This window comes from Oryzias latipes, chromosome 7 (genome assembly GCF_053564925.1).
Source record: "Oryzias latipes strain Hd-rR chromosome 7, Olatipes_Hd-rR_3.1".
NCBI lineage: Eukaryota > Metazoa > Chordata > Actinopteri > Beloniformes > Adrianichthyidae > Oryzias > Oryzias latipes.
Genome location: NC_136243.1, coordinates 20,219,362 through 20,243,612, shown reverse-complemented (window position 1 = coordinate 20,243,612; position 24,251 = coordinate 20,219,362). Strand labels below are relative to the sequence as shown.

Sequence of the window (24,251 nt, the reverse complement as noted above, 5' to 3'; positions counted from 1 at the left end):
CTGGACACGATGGGAAACAAAAATTCACATGATTCCATGGTTTCTCAGGACTGCCCAAAGCGGCACTTCCGCCTTCAAAAGCCGCCTCAAAGCTACTCCTCTGCTCAGAGACTCAGTTCTCCCAGGAGACACGGTCAGACGGACTGAGGTCTGAATCGTCCTCCGGAGCGTTGAACGTTACAAAGCACCCTTCACTTCACACAAACACGAAGACTCCTGCTGCACTGATCAGACCTGATTAGCTCGCGCAGAGCATGTAGCCACAACGAGTGAGCACTGACGTCATCGCCCCGCCTCCCTCTGGAAATGTTCACTGGTATTGAATTTTGCTACACTTTTTGCAGGGTGAATTTGAAAACGAAAATGCAATCCCCTCTTTGCATTTTCGCTTTAATTATGTCACAGAATGCGTGATGTTAAAGAAGAAAATGAAAAAGCATTTTAAAGGAGTGACATGTAATTTTATTTTTGAGTCATTTGATGCAGTTACATTGTGAAAATGAAAAAGCACTTCTGTTAATCCAATTTAATGATCAAATTAGATATTTCTAACTGAATTTTGCTACACATTTATTAGAGAACTTTTTGAAAATGAAATGTCAAATACCATTTTCTTTATCATTTTAATTAAGTGACAGAATAAGCGGTGTTGAAGAAGAAAAGGAAAAAGCAGTTTGGCGGATTGCTTTTTCTTTCTAATTTTGAGTCAACAGATGCAGCTTCATTTTGAAAATGCAAAAGCATTTCTGGTTTTGACTTTTATTTTTAATTATGCTACAGGAAAACTTCCATAGGAAAATGACACACAGTTAGGGGGGCTTTCTGCTATCTGTCTCCCCTTTTTCTCTGTCACCGTCTGTCCTGTTTCCATTTTCTAGTGTGGCTCTTTTCTATACTGCACGATGTTCTTGTTTTCTTTCTCTTTTTTTCTTTGTTTCTCAGACAAACCAGCATTGGTCTGCTCATTTCAAGCTTTTTCCACTTGAACTGAATCCTAACCATCTCACGTTGCTTCTGGTAACACATGGATGCCTTAATTACAGATTTATATACCTTTCATTTCTTGCATGGATCCACACAATGAGAAAAGGGCTTTTTTTCCTATTGCTTGGATAAAACTGATCTCCCTACCTTACCTGGTTAGATCATTAAATGGTGATGATCATGCACGATCACAAACTAGTGGATCTACTGTCAAGTTTATTTTTATAATTGATCTCATGGAATGTCAAAACATAATAAAAATGTTTAAATCTACAAAGGATTGTGCTGTTTCCTCACCATACTTGTATAGTTGAAAGAGGCTTGCTGTAAAATGTCAAAGTGGTGCAAATCTTGCTCCAGGCTTTTACTTTTACAGTTCTATTCCCATACGTGGCGTGATATCATTTCAGCCAGACACACACCCCAAATTATTAGTTTTTCCTCCATGATCAATTTTTGAATGGTTGGCACGTCTGTTAATTAAAAACATAACTACCAAATCTGTGTTCCTGATTGGTGAAGGTTAAACTTGTTTAACTTTAAATGAGCGTTCAGTGGCCACACGTTTTGTACGTATAACCCGAAAACTGACTTAAAACATGCGTAGCTACAAGTGAACGCAAGAGTTTTGGATGTGGAAACGTGCATTTATGTGCGTTTACATAGACTTTTCTTTGGAGGTAATCGCTTGTTGCAGAGGATGGTGTGAACATAGCTTGAATCGATACTCTCATTAACGCTTCAATTGCTGCACAGAATTCTCTCATTTGTCTGCTCGAAACCTAAATAAGCATATTATTATTATTTAATTGACCATACTGAAGTTTTATACTTTGAATATATTTTCTAATTATGAAGTCTTTCTGAGCTTTAAGTGGGAGTTATTGTTGTCATTTAACTGAGACAGTCATTTCCTGAGAAGTGGTGAAAGAAAGAAGTGTATGAATCTGGGGATCTTATACAAAAATGAAAACAAAAGAGTGAATATCAGGAAAACTGGGCACAGTCAGAGGATGTGAACGGCTGAGCTTTTCCTCCTCTAATGTTCATCCTCCCCACTGGTTTGTCTAATTCCTCTATTGCTCCCAGAATGGATCAGCCCATTTTCTGTATTCCTGGCTTGCTTACAGCCTTTAAAAAAAAAAAGTCCCCATTCAATTAGTTTAAGTCTTCTTCTTTTCCTTTTCTCCCCCATTGTATGTTCAAAAGGCTCACACCTTCTGCCCACATTGTCTACTTTGACATGAACTGCCTCCGCTTAATCTCCTGGACAGGCACAACACACCCTGTCGGCCTGTCCTCCCCTCTCTGTCCCCTCAAAAACCTTCCAGTCTCTCTCAGAATATCCCTGGCAGCCTTCTCTTTTTTTGTTTTTATTTGGCAGCCGTGTGCTCATGTGCACTCTGCCTACTGTCTGAACTCCTAAGTGAGAGAATAAACAGAAAGGACTGGTGAGAGGCTGAAGGTCGCCTCTGTTTCTCAGTGATAAAAAAGCTTAGGCTGTTTTGACAGCTGGCAGGCCGTCACCTGTTCTTAAGCTTTTCCAATGACTCCAGGCGAATAAGCGCACGATAATGTTCAATAGGCAGATATATATTTCCCTTTGTCTTTTATGGGCTTTGACTAACTTTAAAAAAACAACTTTCATGTACTCTTGAAAAGTTTACTACCTTTCAAATGTTTCTGCTGTGCATGTCCTCCCACTCATTCAAGCCATTTTCGTTCCCCTTTTTAGTTTTATGAATGTTTATTGTATGTGTTTTCTTTTTTTTTTTCCATAAGTCATGCATTTAACTCTTTATTTTCAGTTGATTTTATTGGTGGATTTGAACCATTCCCACTCTACCATGTCAATGAGAAATCATCCCATCTCCTTTTAAAACCCATGTACTTGTAAGTATCTCCTGCAGGTATACGTGTCTTTGTCTCCTCTCTGTTGAAAAGGGACTGTGAACAAAAGTTCATTTAAATATTTGACATTTTCTATGTTGTGTTTGATAAACAGTTTAAAGACCCACTCCGATCATCTTTTGATCTATGCTCAAAGTGTTCCCAGTGGACTTTTAATTGAGATTATGCATTTTTTTTAGGCTTTGCCTCTGAGTAATGGGCAGAACCGCTGGTGTAAAGCAACCCCACCCCCTTTCCCCTCCCTGTTCCTGAGAGCTGGAAGCAGGGAGCTAGTGGCCCGCCTATCATATTTTCTGTCACAAACAAGCTCTTTTTCCTATGGCATTTTTTTTCGTCTGCTGCTGATTCTCAAAGATTTGAATAAAAAAACACTATAAAATGACAATTTGAGCTTAATCTTTTAAAAATATATGTCCTCCATCCTCAGAAAAAGTAAGACAAGTATATGTTAAAACACCATAAACATGATTTTCATTGGAGTGGGTCTTTAAAAAAAAAGTTTAAGATATGCACAGGATTCAGTCGGTAACGTTACCAGACACGGACGGAGTAAAAACAAAAAAAAGAAACAGGTTCCTTGATTATTGGAGAGCTTAAACATATAATTTGTGGTGAATAAATCACCACCTACAGTTGCATAAATTACGTTCTTTATGGAAAATAGAGACCTTTTTGACCATCTGTCTTTTGTGAAATTGTGCTGGGATTCCATGCCACAAATGGCTCCAAAAATTAGGAACATTTTCTCCAAGAGGGGATTAATTAATTTAGTGGGGTTGTGGGGTTAATAACAATAAATCACAGATGTCATGTAGCAATTTTCTGCCCACATGAAATGAGCATTTTATTAGATTTTTGACAGTTCAATCAGCTTCTCCTGAAATGGGCGGGAGGGCGTTCTCATCTCCTTGATCAGACGGTGTTATGTCCTGAATCAGTTCATCTATGGAGATGTGTGCTTGTGTGCTTCACCTGTCCTCTCTTTCTTTATGTTTGTATCTCCTCCAGGTCTACGTAAATAGGAAAAGGGAGACAAAACAACTATTTCCCACAACGGCAAAAAGGCCAGTTTCACACAAACATCCTGCTGCACTTCCTCCACTTTGTCATTTCGGTCCTTTAAACATGTTATTTACTGGTGTGCTTCCCAGAAGAGCACATGTGTTTTTCAGCAAGAACCAAGATTTTCAAACAGGGACTTACTGAGGAAAAGAGTCTTCAATTGAAGGTTTTGATGTTGTTGTTTTTTTTACTGCTCTAAGTGGGGACTAATACTTCAAACTGTGCAAAAATATGTACCACTGAAAAATACAATGTGCACTTAATCATGAAGTGTCCAGCAGTGGAAGTCATGCAGGGCTCTGATTTCACACATTGTTGCTGGTTTGGCTCCGATCTTGTCTGCAGGATTGAATTAAGGTGGAGTCTGTGGAATGAGCTATTGTGTGCCGTCTGTTTACTTTAGTAGCCGTGCACAAAAACAAAAGCAGGAAGAGACAGGGGGTGAAGAGTTAGAGGGTGGGGGAGGAACTTATATATTAAACCTGTTAAACCAGGGAGGGGGCTAACATAAATGATGTAATGAAATTCTAAAACTGAAATGTGATGCAAAGACGTGTTTGTCTGCTGTGGTATTCACAACACCTGAAGTTGGTTTATTATGTTCACAGTTTGTGACATTTTTTTGACTAATTGTATTAAATCTCACTTTGAATAGGCCTTTTGATGCACTCAAGTCAACCTTAAACTGGATACTCTTAACTTTAACATAGACAAAGGAAAGACAAACCTCATAGTCTCATAGAGCCTGTCATATTACTCACAAAACTGTTTAGAAGCGCACAGACTTCACGCCTGAACGTCTGAGTTTGTCTCTTCTCAGTTTTCTTTTTTACAAAGCTGTAATAGCCTCAACTGGGATTGATTGTAGCATTTTTCTTATTAAAACCGATGCTGTAATTTAATTGTCTGGATTTAAAAATTTGAAGGAAAGAAAAGATTCAAACTGTTTCTTCAAATAATTTGTTGAACCGTCAGTCAGTGCTTTTGCTGACTTGAAAAACACTCTTCTTTTAACCCAACATTTAAAATAGGTTTAGTTAAGTTCACCTTTACTGGTTTACAAAAATCTTTTTCATAATGTTGGATGATAAAAGAAACAGAGTAAATTGGAATCCTATGCTGCCTTTGTGTTAATGTAAATCTCTACTGCCCTCTAGTGTTTAAAGTGTTCATGTACAAGGTGCAAACCTTAATTCTTCATCATGTCCTAAACTTGTTCTCCTAAATCTTTAAATCCTGCTGTTTTTCTATTTATATTGCTTTAAAAAAATCACATTGACTTTCTCTTTAATCAATGTACATTTGTTCTACAAAGTTTGGGTATCACATTTCTATTACATGCTTAATCTAAAGTCAATTACTTTCAATTGAGGGTTTATTCTAACATCCTATTTTTTTTTACACCAAAAAGTTTTAAAGCAAGAAGCTGCTCACTATTTGTTTTGTTTTTTAAGTCTCTCTGATCTTCCTGTCTTTCAGAGCACTGCTGCGTATATTTTTCCAAAATTTTCCACAAATTCTTCCAATTTTTGAACTGTGCATTTCTTTATCAATCATCTGGTCATTCTTGCTATCTTACTTTGGATTGCAGCGTTTGGATTTTTGTGGTCATGACTCTCGTCTTAGAGCAGTAATATTTAAAGAGTAATCTTATTAAACTCCTTTGATGTAACTAAGTACGGTAGTTACATTCAGCTTGCAACATATTAAGTACTAGTAGTAAACTAAAACATCAAACATAGTCTTCCTTGGGGTCCAATAGGACTGGTATGATCTGAAAAAAAATAAAAAACAGTTCACATGTAAATAATTTTTTGTTGGTGTTTTTGTGCCTCCTAAAGCTGCAGCTCCCTGTGTATTAATTGTAATCCTATCTATCAGACCTGTGCTTTGTGTTTGTGTAAATATGCGTTTGATAATAAAGTCATTCTTTCTATGATTTTTGGCATCCAGGATACTTTTGATTATGAGCAGCAAGTATGACATTTGGGGGTGAAACTTAACATTTTATTCAATTATTCAGCAAAGTGTGACAAAAAAAAGCAAGCAGCTTAAAAAAATCAGTTGAAGGATAACTGAGGGCTGTGGAAACTCCAAGGTCACTCCAGAAACTTCTGTCTAGGAATGTCTTTTCACTTTAAGACATGAAAGCTCGAACGCTGCCCCTAATGACGGCTCTGCAGATGGGGCAGTGACGCAGACTGGCGGCACAATCCCCACAAACCACCAGGTGACCACACGGAATGAAGACGATGGACACCAGCTTGTCCATGCACACTTTACAGGTTCTCTCCTCCTGCAGCTGTCGCAGCAGTTCCTCTGGGCTGGCTTCCTTCACTGCTGGAGAAAAGATCCACAAGAGAATCGTTTCAGTTCAATGTGTCCTTACACGGCAGAGCAGAGCAACAGTTTATCCACCAGTCATTTTGTCATTTCCAGGTGAAAGCTTTACATGCTTCACCGACTGACCTCTCTCTCTTGCGGGTGTCTGGGCCCGGCCATCTCCTGCACTAGAGCTCCGTCTTATGTCTGGCTCTGAAAAAAACATAAATAAGACATAGTTTGGGGGGTAAGACAGATAAAAAAGAGAAAACTCATTTGGTGTGGTTGTATTATAAATCCTAAAAATTTTCAGATTGATTCTTTTCCACCTCCATTAAGAAAACCACATGAGTGAATTACATGAGTGTAACGTTACTTTCTAGATAGGAATAATGCATTCTAAGCATCATGACCAAGTAAAAAAAAGTGTCATCAACAACTTGTTTATAATGTTTTTCTGCAGAGAACTGGCTCTAAACTGGTCGATCCAAATTAAATATGTATTTTAGAATGGAGTCATCTATTATCTCTTATGCAACAGACTGATCTCAAGAGAAAACGTGTACTAAAATGGGTTTTCTGTAGTGACCAAAGGGGAGAAACTGTGGAATAGTGTCATGTTTTTTATTTATTATTATTTTTGCCTGATGGTTTTAGGGGAAAATACATTTCCCTCATGTTTTTAAAGTAAATGTTGTCCAAAAATGTCTTTCCTTTTTTGGCATACCAGTTTAACTGAACCTATAGTACAACACTACTACCCACTCAGGCCCCATTTATGCTGCTTTAAAGTGTTTGAAAATGTCAGTTAAGATACAATACCTTTAACAGTTTCAAATACTGCTAATGGAGGTATGCAACTGAAACATTTTAGATTGAATTTTTTTGCAGCTTTTATTGTGAAATTGCTTTGTTTTGTGCTTTGAACCAACTGGGAAAAATATAAATCTGTGAATAAACAGAATTTCTCTCTTTTGAATTAAGGTCAGTTTTAAATTATCTGATTTTTCATAAATTCTTGGGCAAGACTTTTTAAAAAATAACAAATGCATCTTGATATCTTGAATTTAACACACATTTGGAATGAATGAACAAGTTTTACATTTTTCCGCTGTTATTTTACATTTGCGTGGCCACAATCTGTTTTTAAGGATCCCATGTTGGTGCTTTGCTTGTAGTACTAGAAGTTATTAAAAAGTTTTTTAAATTGTGTCTTACTAATCTTAAAAATGAAAAAGCCATATTCCCCAAAAGTTATGAAGATTGGTTATCTGAGGACATAGATGTTCCTTCCATCTTTTTTTTGCCTCTTAAAATCAATTTTAAAAAGTTAAAAGTTAACATTTAAAAAAATGGCCTTTTGGAAACAGTTCATTTTACTTCTTAACTGCAAAAGGGTTCAAGGTGCTGTAGGGAAAACACATTACTCCTTTAATGCTTATTCTGAGGTTGTCTGAGTCAGAATACACAGAAAAAATATTTTCTTTATCAAATATTATGTAATATGGAAAACGTTTGTTGATTCAAATTGTCATTTTTGGCAGAACAATGTCAAAAGACCTCACTAATAAAATCTTGGATTACAGAAGGCCATTTAGTTTGCATTTAAAGTCATACAACGATCTGTTTTAACCTCAAGCAGAAAGTATGTGTCCATCACATTGACAGAGGAATATTTCACACTTTGATGTGGTAAAAGAAGCAGAAAAGTACAGCAGAAACGCCTCAAAGCGTAGTGTTTGGCTGAAGGGCTTTACCTCTGCTGTTTGCACCTCTCTGTCTCTCCTCTTCCTCCGCTTGCAGCACGTCGGTAACCAGGTCAGACACCGACGTGTAGTGCTGGCCTGTCAGGAGGTATTTGGTCTGAACCAGACTCTGGACCAGGCTGTCTTCAAAGCCCATCTGGAGCACAGTTTGCACCACAGGAGACAGCATGGCAGAAGAAGCTCCCAGACCCCCAACCATGTCTGGTGGATAAAGAAATGGAAAACTGAAATATATATTTACCACATGATGTTAGCTCGGCAGCCAGTACTAGCCAGATGGTCTCTCCAGCATTCAATAATCACGGCCCAGAAGCAAAACATAAACTCAAATAACTAAACATCAGTTTGTTTCATTTTCAGCAGCTCCTCAGTTATAAGAAGTAGAGCTGCCTTCTTCAGAGGAATCTGCTCAGCTGCTAACTTGAAATGTAAATAAAGCAGTTTTTCATGCAACAAATCATGAATATATATATCCTCAGATCAATTTGGTCAATGAGCTACTGTTTTTTTCTCAACTTGTTAACTGTTTATCGCTGATGATGCACTCTTCTGGATTAAAACATTTTGTTAGCGCATAATACTTTATTTTACATATAATTAGGGCTGCACGATATGAGGAAAACTCGCGATATGCGATATTGGTGATTAATATTGCGATAACGATATAATTTGCGGTATATAAACAAATATCAAACCAACCAAAAACATAATTTCCATTTCAATGCAACAGTATAAAAATTATACTCCAAATGACCCTTGTCGACATAGGAGGCAAACATCAAACATAAAAGGGCTCATCTGATTGATCAAAAACATAAACGGGTCCTTCCGATTGGTTAAATGCATAAAGGGATTTATTTCATTTATTCAATATTTCAAGCTGCCATGAGTTTGTTTTTAGCACATTTAACCCTTGTGCTATCTTAGATGACCCCCCCCTTACATTGACGTGTTATTCCTACCATGACAAAGGTGGATAAAGGTGGAAAGATTTCATGTAATCCATGGACACCAGTGAAGATCACAAATCATTGAAGAAAAAAGGTTCAGCGCACTGTTTAGTGGGTCTAGATGACCCAACTCCCAATGTTAAAGTGCCTAGGATAGCACAAGGGTCAAGGTAACCATTTATTGCGATTTTCGCCGTCTTTTGCGGTATGCATATTGCACAGCTTGATGTCGCGATAACGATGAATTTGCGGTATATTTCGCAGGCCTACGTATAATTTATTTAAAAAGGGTCTTGCGTGTTCCCTGAATGACTCAATGGCAGATCAGACAACAATAAAGAAGTGCTGATATGATCCATAACATCAGCAGAGAAGACAGGTTTCATGGGAGACTTCAAGGAATTCACCAACATGGGATTCTATCAAGACTGCATCCTCAGCACTCCATCACCTTTCTCAGAGGAGGAGAGGCATCTCATCCCAACAGCACTTCTGACTGAGGCTCATCAATTCCACAAGTTTCCAAAAAGCTGAATGAAAGTATATGACACAGGATTAACCAGCTGTTAACATTCTTCCACTTAAAAACAAGTGGTGCTGCTGAAGTTAAAAGGTTCTGGGAAGGAGTAAACAGAGAAGACCCATGTACGCAAGAAGCAAAGTAACCCCTGCTGAAAAAAGATAAAGTGTGCTATAATCCACTGAGATAAGAGGGGGGTTTCTAGGGCATCAGCTCAACTGGGCACTGAGGCTTCTTCTAATTAGAAATCTGCTCGTGAAAAAGCATCAGGAACGGTAACGAAGCTGCCAAAAAGGCTGCAGATCAAAAGCAGAAACCTGTAGTGCAGTCCTCTGTTAAGACACAAAGAGGGGCCAGATCCCCTCCCAGATGGCCTCCTTAGATGGATCAGTCTTATGATCAAAGACCTGAACCCCACAACCTTGGGTTGATCACTGAATAATGTATTAGGCAAATGATCTTTGAGACTTAAGAAAATACAATAAATGTTGATTTTTATAGCATTCCACACACATGAACCACTGATTTGTGTGATACTGTTGTTTGGTCCTGATTTGTCAACATTTGAACTGAAATAGTACTTGAGACTAATTGTGACGGATTTTCATTTATAGCACTTACCATGAGTGGAGCCAATGTCTCTGCCTGGGGGAGTTTGTGACCCCTCCTTAAAAAAAAGTAAATGTAATGCTTTGAGTAACAAGTTCAGCATTATTATCACAGATTTTATCCTAAATAACCAAGAGGAATAAAATGTCTCACCCCAGAGTTTCCCAAATGGAAATGAGCATCCTGGATGTTGTTAATGTAGTCCTGACCTCTCGAATGGATCAAAAACTCGCATCTGAGAATTACAAGGAGGCTGCTGATGGGATGGATGGCATGCATGTATTGGATCCAGCTTTATTTCACATTGTTCCATTGTCTACCTACATTTGTTTTGAAGCTAATACTACAAAATGTTGTAATTAAAAAGATAAAATCAGCCGATCCCACTATTCATATGTAAAATAAGTTGTTTTTGCTACACAAATTTAAGTTTATAGAAATTTGTAGCAAATATCATCTAAAATGTAATATGGGAGTTGTCAATTCTCTCTCAAGTTATTTAATTAATCTATCAGCCAATATATCTGTACATGGAAAAAAAGTATTATTTGATACAGAAGAAGAATTAGCGGCTATCTTATATTTCCCTGTGAAAGTCTTGTTACCGAGGAAACCATTTGGCATGTTCCTGCCAGGGGTCATCACCTGGCTCCCAGTTCCTCAATCCTCCATCACAGAAGAAGCACTTCACATTGTCCCCGTGGCCTGGGATACGAGGAAAGAACAAAGTGAATAACAACAACTAGACAACAAAAAACCGACACTGTTTAAAACAAAACTCATTTTGATCCTCCCAGCTTTGATTCTGATCAGACTTAAATCAACTTGACCCTGGGCAAACCTGTACCAGGATTACATTTGAAAGTGTCAACAACTTGTAAATGTAAATTCTCCTTTCACCAAAAAAAAAAACAAAGTAGTACTAGATTACATAAACGTTACTTTATCTAATAACAGGAAGTTGGCTTTTGCAGTGTGTCATGGCGCTGTACATGAGGTTATACAGTTTTAGGGGGCTGAGCTCTGTCCAGGTTGTTCTGCTTACAACCTGATGACTCAGCGAAACAATTGTTCTGTGAGCTCGCACAGAGCCGCTCACTCTGACAATAACCGTCTTTGCTGAATGTTTTAATAAAACATCACCGTTCAGAATATTCTTACACATTGCCCTATTGTACTTATTTATGTATTTACTCCTAAAGTATTTCATCGAGTACCTGTGTAGAAGAATCCAGCACTGGCAAGAGCATCGGGCTGGATGGAGGCCTCAGAGGGCCAGTTGTGGAAGGTGGTGAGGCGAGAATCCTCGGCTTCCATCTCAGGATAGACTGCTTGTCCGGCTGTTCCTTGGTCATCCATGGTCATTCTCTGAAGCTGGCTCAACAGCTGGCCATCCACAAAATCGGAGGATCCCGGCTGAAGTGGAATATTGCCCACAGCCTGACCCAGAATGAATTTGCAGTTGGGGAAATGCCGTGAATGCTCAGCAGTTGGGCAGTCACCATCCGCCCAGTGTCTTAAAATCCCTCCACAGCAGAAACACCGGACCTTGTCTTCAGAACCCAGAAAGTAGAAGCCCGCTTTTGCCAGGTCTTCTGATGTGACAGGAGCTTCATCTGGCCAGTTCTGAAAGGTTTGGAGTCTCTCCCTTTCTCTGCGCATCAGAGGCTCCTCGAGGTCTCGCAACATAGTTCTTCTGTCATCCATCATTCTGCAGCATGTTTGCTTTTCTCTCCCTGTTCGTCATGCGGCAGTCGCCTCCGCTGCCGTCCATAGTGGAGCACAAAGTGAAGGTGAGATCAGAACAACAGCTGAAATAACACGATCAGGCGTGGGGCCTGCACTGCAGCTTACAGGAAAGGTCGTTTTCCAGAAAATCCTCCAACTGCCAGAATGGAAGCTCATTGATCCTAGAATGAATGGAAACCTGAGAGTGACATGTGGCTCCACCTGTTAGGAAATAGAACGTTAAACATCTCAGAGGACTGAAATAGTTTAAACGTTCAATGGTTCTTTACATCTATTTACATAGCACGAATATTTTCCCTAAATCCCATGGATGTATTACAGTTCATAGTGGGCAAACAAAAACATACATTTCTTTACATATATATAATATTTATGAGCATCACTGTTTTATTACATAAGTCTTGAATAAATATATGTCAAAATACTTCTTAAATAATGTTTTTTTTTATGTGAAATACTGATACTTACTTTCCTGGGGGGGGGGGGGGGGGGGGGGTTGCTGCCCCCTAGCGGCAAAATAATAAAAAGACTTGCAGTCAATTGGAACTCTTTAAAAACAGGACCTTCAGAGTCATAAACTCTTAAAGGGGGTTAAAGCAATTTTAGGGTAGAGAAGAGAAGTAATGGGAAGTTAAGTGTGGTTGAGGGAATGTTAAATGTAACTTTAGATGTTGAACTGGAACTGCATGCGCATGACATTTTTCAAGTATTGAGGTTACAGCCAAAATTACTAGCTCACTGGTCATAAGTCATGAAAGCTCTTTTCTAACTAAAATTTTAGCAAGTTACCCAGCTTGAACAGTTTTTGTTTAGTTTGACTTGTGGAATACTTGTTGACTAATGTTCTCTCTTTTTTTTACAAACTAAATTCAGCATTTCAAGTCTGACACACAGTTGAAACCAGAAGTTTACATACACCACATGAAACCCACATATGCTTTTTTTTCCTCACCGTCAGATATGAAATAATAGTAAACTTTTCCTGTTTTAGGTCAATTACAATTAACAAAGTTATTTCTATTTGCTAAATGTCAGGATAATTAGATTAGGGTTTTTTTCAGACAATTTTTTTATTACTTTTATCAAAGTCAGAAGTTTCATACATTTCATTAGTATTTGCTATTATTGCCTTTAAACTGCAGTACTTGGGTCAAACGTCTTGGATGTCCTTCCACAAGCTTCTCACTAGATCTGGTTGTTTTTTTGGCCCATTCCTCCAAACAGAACTGGTGTAACTGAGCCGAGTTTGTTGTGGTCACCTTGCATGTTCACGCCTTTTAACAATTAAAGTTCAATAGGATTTAGATCCGGGCTCTGTGATGGCTACTCCAAAACATTGACTTTGTTATCCTTAAGCCACTTTGTAACCAGTTTGGCAGAATGTTTTCGGGTCATTGTCCATTTGGAAGATCAATTTGCGCCAAAGCTTCAACTTTCTGGCTGAAAGTCTTCAGACGTTGCTTCAATATTTCCACATACTGTTCTTTTCTCATGTTGCCATCTATTTTATGAAGTGCACCAGTCCCTCCAGCAGCAAAAAAAAAACCCCATAACATGATGCTACCACCCCCATGTTTTACAGTTGGGATGGTGCTCTGAAGCCTGCAGGCTTCCTCCTCTTTCCTCCAAACAACAGTTCAATTTTAGTTTTGTCAGACCACAGGACATGTCTCCAAAAATGAAAGACTTTGTGTGCATTAGCAAACTCCCATCTGGCTTTTCTATGTTTCTTTTGGAGTAATGGCTTCTTCCTGGCAGAGTAGCCTTTCAGCCCATTTCTGTACAGTACTTGTTTCACTGTTGATAATGACACATTCCAAGATGTTCAGCCACCAACTTCATAAACAGACAAGGGGCCCTCAATTTAGGCCTATTAATGAGCTAAAATATAAAAATGTTATTATGTTATTTCCCCCCCCCCCCCAGTGATGTCCAGTAAACAAGTGGTGGCAATCGAAAAAGCATTTCCAAAGGTTGACCTTTGGGAAGCTTGTTAAGTTAATCAACAAAAGTCTGACTTAACCCTTTAAAAGCAAAATGATTATTAGTTTTAAAATAATTTTTGAAGGAATCAGTATAGTTTGACAGTGATTGATATCACTGCGTATGAATGGTATACCTTTGCAAAACAAAAATAGCCGAGAACTAAAATTACTGTTACAAACACCACTCAAGCCTGCACATTGACAAGGATGCATTAGTAGCAGTCAGTAAACTGCTAAAAGCAGAACTAAAGGGAAAAACCCACTACAAACATCAATTGTGATCACATGCATGTCTATTTTAAGCCCCCCCCCCCCCCCCCCCCCAAAAAGCAATGCATGAATTCTGTGTACTCAGAACAAAAGGCAAAACAAAGTATGAACTGTTTTCAGCAAAAAGCCCAATAGCGTGTTCTGTAATTACAACAAGCAACATAAATAAGGCTATTTACACTCTACCTTTGCCACCAGTTTTGTCAAAAGGTACACAGAAATTTTAAGACATGTTTATCCTTGCAATAACATATTTTGAGCTATTTTCATGAATGTTCTGACATACGGAGCGCTGGAGATGACATTCAGATAACAATAATAAATTGTTCTCTCAAATCATTAATTTGTGATCACAAATATTTATTTTGTGTGCACAAATTAGCATCTCATGGCCACAATTTAGTATTTTGAGGCCACACATTGGATAATCAGCATTTCATGGCCAGAATTTAGTATTTTAAGGCCACAAATTAACATTTTCTTAGCCTCATTATAGGCACAAATTAGCATTTTGTGGCCACAATTGAGTATTTGTGTGCACAAATGAGCATTTTCGTATCTTCAATGCCTAGTAAGACTAAATTTGTCACCACTAATTTGTGGCCATGAAATGCTAACAAAAGGCTACTTTGTACCCATAAAATACTAGCTTGTGCACACTAATAAATATGCTAATATAATAAAATAATAAAATAATAAATATTAGCATGCTAATGAAATGGTAACTTGTTGCCACATACTACTTGTTGGCGCAACATGCTGATTTGTGCCCCCCAAAAATGCTAATTTGTAGCCACAAATTATAAATTTAAGGGAACTTTATTTAAGGGTGTCGGAGGTGTGGGAAGAAATGAGGATACCTGATATCAGCCAACTTGTAATTTTAATTTTCTCAGCAAACGATCGATGCACACTGGCATACAGAACAGTCAAAGAGAGTCCTGAACAGAATATACAGAGCGTAAAATAAAGCATCTGGTGTCTCACACTGCCATCTAGTGGAATATAACAAAAGTGCTCTGACTAACAACATCTATGTTGTCTCCTTGCGTTTTTACTCTTAACTTAATAATACTATGACAAAGGGAACTTTATTTTTGACGTTTCCATGGCTCCATACAAGCAGAACAACGTAGAGGTATGTATTTTTACATTACCTTATTGTAGGTGTAGAAAGTTTGAATCCGTATGACTGTACCAAATCATGCTTTGTGTCAATTTTTTAAGGACGTACCTGTTAAAATGTTGATGGAAGCGAGGTACGGCCTTAAATTAAGCACGAGGGCGATGTCATCTTAGCAAGGATGAAACTTTTGCCACCCCGCGGGGACTGCTGTGAACTACAGCGACGCCTCAGAGCCCGGATGGAGCAGCCATTGGGGAAGTGTGCAGGGCTTTAACGTAACTGAGGAGGGCTTTCTCTGTGGAATAAAAAAAAAGAAGACTCAGTAAGAGGCGTCCGAGGACTGAAATATTTAAGAACCCAAGCGGCCCATTTCAAACACAAACTGTTCCTCCAAAAACCTGCACCTGGAGTTGGCTGCTTTGGGACACAGAACCTGAGGACTGACTAGAAGTGGGGAAGTTGGGATACGTCCACACAGCGGAAAATACTCAGCTGAGCCTGCGCTACTGCTGCTAGCCACAGAGCTAACTGTAACTGAGCTGTGAACTTGCTTTCAAATCACGGACGTTGAAATTCTCTGCTAAGCTCAGGCTCCGTGAGAATCCAGGGACTTCCTTAATGAATTATGTCTGCCACAAGCATTGACCCCCAGGTATGAAAGTGCGACGTACGTCGCAAGCTTTGAAGCTAACTACCAGCTAACGTTAACGATTTATTAGGCAACGGCTACTCTTCGGAAGTGCTAGCGAGCCACTAGCGTTGGCCGGTGCGTGAAGCTAGCAAGTTGGCTACATTCCGAGAAACTGAAAGATATGTTTGCGTGATTGTGTTTAACAAAAAAATACAACCTTTTCTTCAGTTAACGTCATGAGGTTAAATGCACGTGTCCTAGAAAAAGAAACGTTTGTAATCAACGAAGCGGGGGGGAAAAGTCCCACTTTACGAGTGTAAATTTAAGATAGTAAACACATTTCAAGAGGAGTCAAGCTAACTCACTTTGTGACTAGCAACTTTTGAATCACCGTGTGTTTTCGCTTGCTAAAACTTTCTATTTTGTGCTAATATTCTCCGGTGTTTGGCAAGGCATTTTGAGTCACTGACTCACGTTCGAGTTCGTAACAAAAGTTGAGCTTGAAATAACGCAATTTCTTTTATTGTAATCTGTTTTTGTTTACTTTGGAAAATAAACTGTGAAACAAATGGCAAACATTTGAAGCTTTTAGCAGTTAAACAGTGCTCTAATATGACCCCTTCTTCCATCACCAAGAAGTAAATCTTCATCCAGCCTGCTGATGGAGTAAATAAAAATTAGTTTTAAGTCACATCAACCAAAATAACCCTATTTCTCTCCCCTTTTCTTTTTGTTTTCTATTGACACCTGTATGCAGAGATCAAAGGGACAAGCATCTAAAGGTGAGTGTTGGAGGAGCGATTCAGTGTTTTTCAAATGCTGTCATTTGTTTTCGAGGTCAGGTGTCTTATTTTTAGCGATTTCATGTGATTTTTTTTTTTTCCATTATTGTTTTAGCTTGGAATAGGTGATGCCCTTTTTCATTCTCAATAGGGCATCAAAGTTGTGAATTGTTTGATTTTATTATGAATGAAGGATAAATGTTTGGATTTGGGAAACATTCTGCCATTTCTCTCCTAATCTGCTGCATGTGAAAGCTGAGGCAGCGTTGATCTAAACAAAGCTGGTTTACTTAAACCAGGTGTCTGCAACCTTCAACACTTAAAAAGCCATTCGGGTCGGTTTCTCACTGACACGACCCAATAGGAGCTTTTCAAGTCCTACTTCATCCTTTACAAAAATAAGACATTCATTTGTATATATGTTACTGTTGTTTTTTTGTGGCATAACTAAAACCGAAACCTAATGAGAAAATAGACTTCTTTTCAAAATGTGAATGGTCTATAACTTGACATGACTTTCTTTCAAAACAAAAGACTTACTTAACATTAGGATCATCTCAGAGCAGCAAATTAGTAATAGGTAGTGTCATGTTAGCAGTGATTCAAAATAAAAATAAAAACGTTTAATTGACCACTTGTGGTGCATATTTGCCAGAAATTCATAAATTTCAAACAAAATTGAAATCATTTCCCTTTATGTTTTTCTAACCATAATGCGCTCTTGAAATCTTTGAATTTGTTCATAAATAGAAAATCCACCTTATCTGGTGCACCTTAAGAAAGGATTTTGGTTTTGCCTTCTGACCTCCTATTGATTTTCTGTGGTAAACGCCACACATAAATGTGTCAAAATGTTTTAGTTTGAATTTGCTAAACTACAAAAACCACTTGATGGATTCTTGGAGCATCATAATATTGTAGTTAAGAGCCTGGCAGAGTGACACACTTTACGTGTTTGTGAATGAGTTGAATAAAGTTTGAATTACTTTACTTTTTCTTGTATAACTACCTGATTACTTTTACTTTACAGTTACTTAAAAAAAAATATATTTATATATATCTGTTTTTAACCAGAGATCCATAATGGGGCAGTAAAAGAGCCACATGTGGCTCCGGACCCTTGGGTTGCAGACCCCTGACTTTGACCAAAAGTGATGTGAAAAATCATGGAGTCATGCTGCTGAATACAGGACAGGTTTCTCTCATGGAGCTTTGTTTTCTAAGACCAGCTATAATCTGAATTGTTACTGAGCTTTAGAAATCTTTTCACCCGTTGAAAAAATCTTTCAAAACCCACAAATTCCTTTGTTGGTATCTAGCATCATAAGACCATACGAGCTTTTTTTTTTTTTTTTTTTTTGCCTAAGACATTCAATTGGTTCAGGTTAACTGGGATTTCATAATAATCTTTATTAGCTGTGTTCTATTTTATTTACTTTATTTTGTACTTTTTTGTTGTTGAATACTTTTCAGCTCTTGAAATGTCCACTTTATAAGTAAGAAATTATTTTGTCTGGTTTGAAGAAACATTGAAGGTCAGTTTGTGAAAATGATCTTTTTATCTCGCACTGGTTCCACATTTAGTCACATACAGTCACAGCACTGCATTTTTATGTCCAACCCGAGTTATGTGAACCATTAAATAAAATTAGAAATGACTGTTTTGAGTCTTGCTAAAATTTGTCACCTACCTTGTTGAACCAAATGACTTGTAAGTGATCAGTCCTCAAATAGATTTGATATACATGACATATATAAGTATACGCCATTATACTCATGTTCAAAAGGGAAACCGATTTTTATTTTTTCTTTACCTGTAGGTCTACTGGCAGCATCTTTTTCAATCTTCTTCTATTGTGTGACATGGATGTGTGGTATACCTAACTAAATAAGATTTTTTAAACTCCTTCAATTAAAATGGATCTTTTTTAGGGTATTTTTTTGGAAGAAGCCTTTGCATCAGGAGCAGACATGTAGAAATAAGAATTGAGACTTTTGCCATGTGTCTAAATAAATGCCCGTATTAATTTATTTGTATGTGCTGTAGTAATTTTATGGAGAACAAATGATCAATCATGCCCTACCAAAATGCAAAATGTTTGTACTACTTCAGTGACGTTTCCAGTCTTTATAGTGTGAATGTCTTTGTTTTTTGCAGTACAAAATGGATCTCTGCATCAGAAGGAGTCTGTCCATGATAATGACTTTGAGCCATACCTCACCAGTCAGTCAACGCAGGTAAAAAAAAACACTTTTTATCTTTTTATTTTTGTCAAATCCACAGTGAAATGTCATAACTAAAGTTCTGTCATCTGCAGCACAGATAAACATTTCTCTAAACAACAAACTGACTGTTTAAAGCACATTTACAAAGCCCATTGAGATGATATATAAATAAAATTGAATTGAATTAAATGCATCTTAGACTATACTTTACACAACAGTGGTCTTCATCGCAGAATAAAATAACCTCACTGGTTCAAGAACTTCTATAACGTTGTGTTTGTTCTTTCCTTCATCCAGAATAACAGCTACCAGTCCATCACTGATCCTTACCTGTCCAGCTACTATGCTCCTTCTATTGGATTTCCGTACCCACTAAGTGAGGCTCCCTGGTCTACTGGTGGGGATCCACCTATTCCATACCTCACACCCTATGGACCTTTGAGCAATGGAGACCATCACTTCATGCCGGACACAGTGTTTGGGCAGCCAGGGGGTCTGGGAAGCAGCATCTACCCGCACAGGTTTAACTTTTTCCCTGAAAACCCCGCCTTCTCTGCTTGGGGAACAAGTGGCTCCCAGGGTCAGCAGACTCAAAATTCGGCCTATGGTGGCAGCTACAGCTACCCTCCCAGCTCCCTCGGGGGCACGCTGGTGCCTGACGGTCAGACGGGCTTTCACAGTGACACCTTGAACAAAGCTCCTGGTATGAACAGCCTGGAACAGGGTATGGTTGGCTTAAAGATCGGAGGGGACGTCCCCGGCCAGAATTCAGGGGTCAAAGCTGTGGGTTCTGTGATAGGTGGACCTGTGGCGGCTGCGGGAAATGGAGCCACGCCTATAGGAATGCCTCCACCTAAGGCCACTTCCTGGGCAGCCATTGCAAGCAAGCCTGCCAAACCGCAGCAGCTGAAAGTTAAAATGAAGCCAGGGATGCCCAACCCAGGGGGAGCTCTTCCTCCACCACCCATTAAACACAACATGAACATTGGCACCTGGGATAAGGGCCCAGTGACTAAAGTAGCCGCAGCACCGCTGCAGCAACAGCAGCAGCCTCTCGGCTTGCCTCATGGCATGCCACCTCAAGGGCCCATGCAACCCCCTTCTCATCAGTCTTTAGTGCAACCCCAAATGCAACCTATAGCCTTACAGCCGCAACCTCCCCATCACCAGCATCATCACCCGCCACCTCAGGCCTACCAAAACCACACCCAGCCCCAACAACCCCTGACACGTTGGGTTGCACCACGCAACCGCAACCAAGGCTATGGTCAGAACGGCCCCTGCCATGATGGAGGTGGAGTCATGGGTGTGGTTGGTGTTGGGCACAATGGGCCCCCAGCATGTGGAAGTCAAGGGACTGGTGGAGATTCCCACCCGGTGTTGGAAAAGCTTCGTGCCTCCCATAGCTACAACCCCAAGGACTTTGACTGGAACCTGAAGAACGGTCGTGTTTTCATCATCAAAAGCTACTCCGAGGACGATATCCATCGTTCCATCAAGTACTCCATCTGGTGCAGCACAGAGCACGGCAACAAGCGGCTGGACTCAGCCTTCAGGGCCATGAATGGGAAGGGGCCCGTGTACCTGTTGTTCAGTGTCAACGGCAGTGGCCATTTCTGCGGTGTGGCAGAAATGCGCTCGCCTGTAGACTATGGGACCAGCGCTGGTGTTTGGGCACAGGACAAGTGGAAGGGCAAGTTTGATGTGGATTGGTTGTTTGTTAAAGACGTGCCTAATAGCCAGCTGCGCCACATCCGCCTGGAAAACAACGACAATAAACCAGTGACCAACTCACGTGACACACAGGAGGTTCCTTTGGAGAAGGCCAAGCAGGTGCTCAAGATCATTGCTACCTACAAACACACCACCTCCATCTTTGATGATTTCTCTCATTATGAAAAAAGGCAGGAGGAAGAAGAGGAGGTGCGCAAGGTGGGTGTATTCCTTTTCAGTGTACCTTAACATAACCTGTTAATATAGTGGGTCATCCTTGCTTATGATTCAGTTCCAGCAGGATTGTGTCTGATTCACTAAACCCTAACTGTCTTTTGGGTCCTTATATATTTTGACAGACCTTTGAACCGCCTCAGATACAGAACCGCTCAAGATTGGATCAGGTACTTTTTTTTTCTTAAGAGTGTCTCATGAATGCAACACCTATAATGATACGTTCACACCAAGCATGTGGTGCGAGCTTAAGAACACACTAAGCGCACATTCGTAACCCTTGTGCTATCTTAGATGACCCCACCCTTACTTTGACGTGTTCTCCCTACCATGACAAAGGTGGATGAAGGTGGAAAGATTTCATGTAATCCATGGACACCAGTGAAGATCACAAATCATTGAAGAAAAAAGGTTCAGGCCACTGTCTAGTGGGTCTAGATGACCCAACTCCCAATGGTAAAGTGCCTAGGATAGCACAAATTGAGATGCTTTCAGCATAATGGTGTTCACACTGGACAAGCAGGGAGCGCCGCTGTCTTTTTTTTATTTTCTACTGTTTACTAGCGCATGGCCACCACCTACAGTAGGAAGAGGCTTGGTGCTCTATTTTGAAATATGAAATATGAAATATGGTGTCACATGATTCCGGCTGGAAACGAACTACAATTATTTATTTCTCCTCCATTCCAACAATTTTTAACGGGTGGCACTTCCATGACTTGAAGGGACATCTTCCATTCGTCACTACCAAATCCGAGTTCCCTGATTGGTCAGAGTTCGACTTGGTTTTAACTTTGAACACACATTCAATGGACGCACGTTTTGTAGAAACTTGTGTAGTGTTGTGTGAATGTGAGAGTTTTGAACATGAAAGCCCAAAATGCTAATTTACGTAGACTTTTTATTGAAAGTGGTGAGTGTGCGTCACTAAAGGTGGTGTGAACGTAGCTTTGAGGCCTTCTCGCAGCAGACCAGTTGGGCTCCAAAGTGCCCCCCTTTTTCTTTTTAGTAGCTGTGATCTGTTCCATCCCTGAGCAATTGGTTGCTGGTTCATTTCAGCACCGGCCCCTGGACTTGAGAACAGAATAGTTCTACAGTCCTACTGTTTTAGCATACATAGCTTGCCTTGATGATGGAAAGAGTGGAGACAGGGACACTTGGCCCAACTGGTGTGCTAGGGGTAGACCCTAAAATATATGTATGTAATTATTGACAAAAAATTAAGCTGTTCTGCCTTAATTAACAACTATGTCTCTGATAAAATTTTTTTTTCTTTTCTTCCAAACAGGAGCGCCAAAACAGGAATAAACAATAGAAGGCATTTATCAGTGGCTTGATCAACGGTTACACTCGGACTTGATTTAAGGACAGAAGAATATGAAAATGCAACAAAGCCCTTCATTTTTGTGTTCTTTTTAATCCTGCTAAATCTGCCACTGTTCAGAGTTGTGCTTTTTCTTTGCTCCGTCTGCCACCAGTTTTTGTGCAGGGATAACAAGTCGATTACATGTAACATGTAGCCTAGTGGCCACCACATTGTTTTGTTCAGTTTGTGTAAACATTTCTCTTTCCGTTTAATTACACATCTTGCTGGCTTTTTTCCCCTCTTTTTTTCTTTATCCTATCCCTTCATCTCTCTAGTTAAGTCAGGGTTTGACTGCACAGTTATAAAAAGATGAAAAACAAAAAAAACTGCCACTTTATATTTTAGTACAATCAGGAGCAGATGTGTTCTTCCCCTGTTTTACCACTTGGGGGCAACATTGCCATTGTTCAAAGGTTTAATTTTGCCAACCCTGTTGGATGATCCTAAAGGCAATGTCGGACTTGGAGCTGTGTAATAAAACTTCAATGGTTCAACTATTTTTCATTCAAATCAAAAAAAGTATATTTTTTGGCTTACTACTGACAGTTTCATTTTAGAAACATGTTTTCTGGAGCCTTAATGCATTTCTTTGTTCCTGTAATTACTGGTGACTTGTCAAAGAACTGTTCACACAGTGACATTGCTGGAGAAATCAGGGATTGTGAAGTCACACAGGCCTCAAAACATTTCAGAGGAGGACTTTCTGAGGTGTCTGGGAAGAAGAAAAAACAACAGAAGTGTCCTCCACAACCAGAATTTTCTCCATAGAAATCAAGAAATTGTACTAACGACACCTTACACACGTTTATGCTTCTGTTGTCTCGAAGGGGGTCTACTGTTCTACAGACGTTTTTGCTAACACAATCCAGTCTGAAAGAATTGATGAACCCACAGTTTTATGACGCTTTAGCGAAATTATGTAACATTATACCTGAGTTGAATGAATTATGTTCCTTCTGTCTCCTCTTAAAAAAAAAAAAAGGGGGGGGGAGCCCACACATTTGTTCTTTCACCGTCATTCTGTCTTAATCCTGTTTTTTTTTTCCTAATTTTGTTTTGTTCAGTCCTTCATGTTGGACGAAATGCTAAGCTTTAATGTAGGAGCCTATATATTCAGTGAGAAAGCTTAAAATGTATAACCTAAAAAATTAATGTAACTGATTTACTGTCAAGTAAGAAAAAAAAATTAAGACTGAAAAGTGGTTTCTGTGTGTTTCCTTTTTTTATTGGATCCCACCATGATTTGCTTTTGCTTCAAAGTATTATGGTCGAATGGTCTCTGAAAGTTAAATTGGGTATTGTTTATTTTATTATGAATGAAGGATAAATGTTTGGATTTGGGAAACATTCTGCCATTTCTCTCCTAATCTGCTGCATGTGAAAGCTGAGGCAGCGTTGATCTAAACAAAGCTGGTTTACTTAAACCAGGTGTCTGCAACCTTCAACACTTAAAAAGCCATTCGGGTCGGTTTCTCACTGACACGACCCAATAGGAGCTTTTCAAGTCCTACTTCATCCTTTACAAAAATAAGACATTCATTTGTATATATGTTACTGTTGTTTTTTTGTGGCATAACTAAAACCGAAACCTAATGAGAAAATAGACTTCTTTTCAAAATGTGAATGGTCTATAACTTGACATGACTTTCTTTCAAAACAAAAGACTTACTTAACATTAGGATCATCTCAGAGCAGCAAATTAGTAATAGGTAGTGTCATGTTAGCAGTGATTCAAAATAAAAATAAAAACGTTTAATTGACCACTTGTGGTGCATATTTGCCAGAAATTCATAAATTTCAAACAAAATTGAAATCATTTCCCTTTATGTTTTTCTAACCATAATGCGCTCTTGAAATCTTTGAATTTGTTCATAAATAGAAAATCCACCTTATCTGGTGCACCTTAAGAAAGGATTTTGGTTTTGCCTTCTGACCTCCTATTGATTTTCTGTGGTAAACGCCACACATAAATGTGTCAAAATGTTTTAGTTTGAATTTGCTAAACTACAAAAACCACTTGATGGATTCTTGGAGCATCATAATAT

The 24,251-nt window shown here is 39.0% G+C and overlaps 3 protein-coding genes across 13 annotated transcripts in view; 2 read left to right on the top strand and 1 right to left on the bottom strand.

Annotated features, from left to right (window-relative positions):
- Positions 1-5,896, top strand: part of nkain4 (sodium/potassium transporting ATPase interacting 4) — a 51,386-nt gene extending 45,490 nt beyond the window's left edge. For 2 of the 4 annotated variants that reach the window (XM_078950547.1, XM_023956673.2), the window contains exons 6-7: positions 2,793-2,877; positions 3,904-5,896. In XM_078950547.1, the coding sequence (XP_078806673.1) occupies positions 2,793-2,877; positions 3,904-3,913 (95 nt within the window). In that variant the 3' untranslated portion in view covers positions 3,914-5,896. The remainder of the gene's footprint in view (positions 1-2,792; positions 2,878-3,903) is intronic. The other 2 variants (XM_078950548.1, XM_023956674.2) reach the window with 1 other exon arrangement.
- A 54-nt stretch (positions 5,897-5,950) lies between these two features.
- On the bottom strand, positions 5,951-15,503 carry birc7 (baculoviral IAP repeat containing 7). 7 transcript variants are annotated; one of them, XM_023956672.2, is made up of 10 exons: positions 15,363-15,487; positions 14,989-15,069; positions 11,979-12,074; positions 11,342-11,887; positions 10,730-10,829; positions 10,278-10,359; positions 10,137-10,182; positions 8,037-8,246; positions 6,427-6,492; positions 5,951-6,294 (listed from the first exon to the last, which is right to left on the bottom strand). In XM_023956672.2, the coding sequence occupies exons 4-10, from the start codon at positions 11,832-11,834 to the stop codon at positions 6,095-6,097; spliced, it is 1,197 nt and encodes a 398-aa protein (XP_023812440.1). In that variant the 5' UTR covers positions 11,835-11,887; positions 11,979-12,074; positions 14,989-15,069; positions 15,363-15,487; the 3' UTR covers positions 5,951-6,094. The 7 variants fall into 7 exon arrangements, with proteins under 7 accessions (XP_023812440.1, XP_078806672.1, XP_078806668.1 ...); XM_078950546.1 differs by having other exon boundaries at positions 5,951-6,297; positions 11,979-12,034; positions 15,363-15,483; XM_078950542.1 differs by having other exon boundaries at positions 5,951-6,297; positions 15,363-15,482.
- Positions 15,222-23,405, top strand: LOC101163899 (YTH domain-containing family protein 1-like). 2 transcript variants are annotated; one of them, XM_078950538.1, is made up of 6 exons: positions 15,222-15,266; positions 16,643-16,667; positions 18,826-18,905; positions 19,191-20,825; positions 20,966-21,010; positions 22,129-23,405. In XM_078950538.1, the coding sequence occupies exons 1-6, from the start codon at positions 15,237-15,239 to the stop codon at positions 22,153-22,155; spliced, it is 1,842 nt and encodes a 613-aa protein (XP_078806664.1). In that variant the 5' UTR covers positions 15,222-15,236; the 3' UTR covers positions 22,156-23,405. The 2 variants fall into 2 exon arrangements, with proteins under 2 accessions (XP_078806664.1, XP_004070557.1); XM_004070509.5 differs by lacking the exon at positions 15,222-15,266 and adding an exon at positions 15,766-15,906.
- The last annotated feature ends 846 nt before the right edge of the window (positions 23,406-24,251 follow it).

Excerpts from the sequence above, each read along its gene's own strand:
- birc7 (XM_011477220.3), bottom strand. The coding sequence starts at position 11,834 with ATGATGGATGACAGAAGAACTATGTTGCGAGACCTCGAGGAGCCTCTG. Across the intron at positions 10,183-10,277 it reads TCCATTTGGGAAACTCTGGG|GAGGGGTCACAAACTCCCCC; the intron begins GTGAGACATTTT and ends CTTTTTTTTAAG. Across the intron at positions 6,493-8,036 it reads GAGAGGTGCAAACAGCAGAG|AGCCAGACATAAGACGGAGC; the intron begins GTAAAGCCCTTC and ends TGTTTTTTTCAG.
- LOC101163899 (XM_078950538.1), top strand. The coding sequence starts at position 15,237 with ATGGCTCCATACAAGCAGAACAACGTAGAG. Across the intron at positions 16,668-18,825 it reads AAAGGGACAAGCATCTAAAG|TACAAAATGGATCTCTGCAT; the intron begins GTGAGTGTTGGA and ends TGTTTTTTGCAG. Across the intron at positions 21,011-22,128 it reads ACCGCTCAAGATTGGATCAG|GAGCGCCAAAACAGGAATAA; the intron begins GTACTTTTTTTT and ends TCTTCCAAACAG.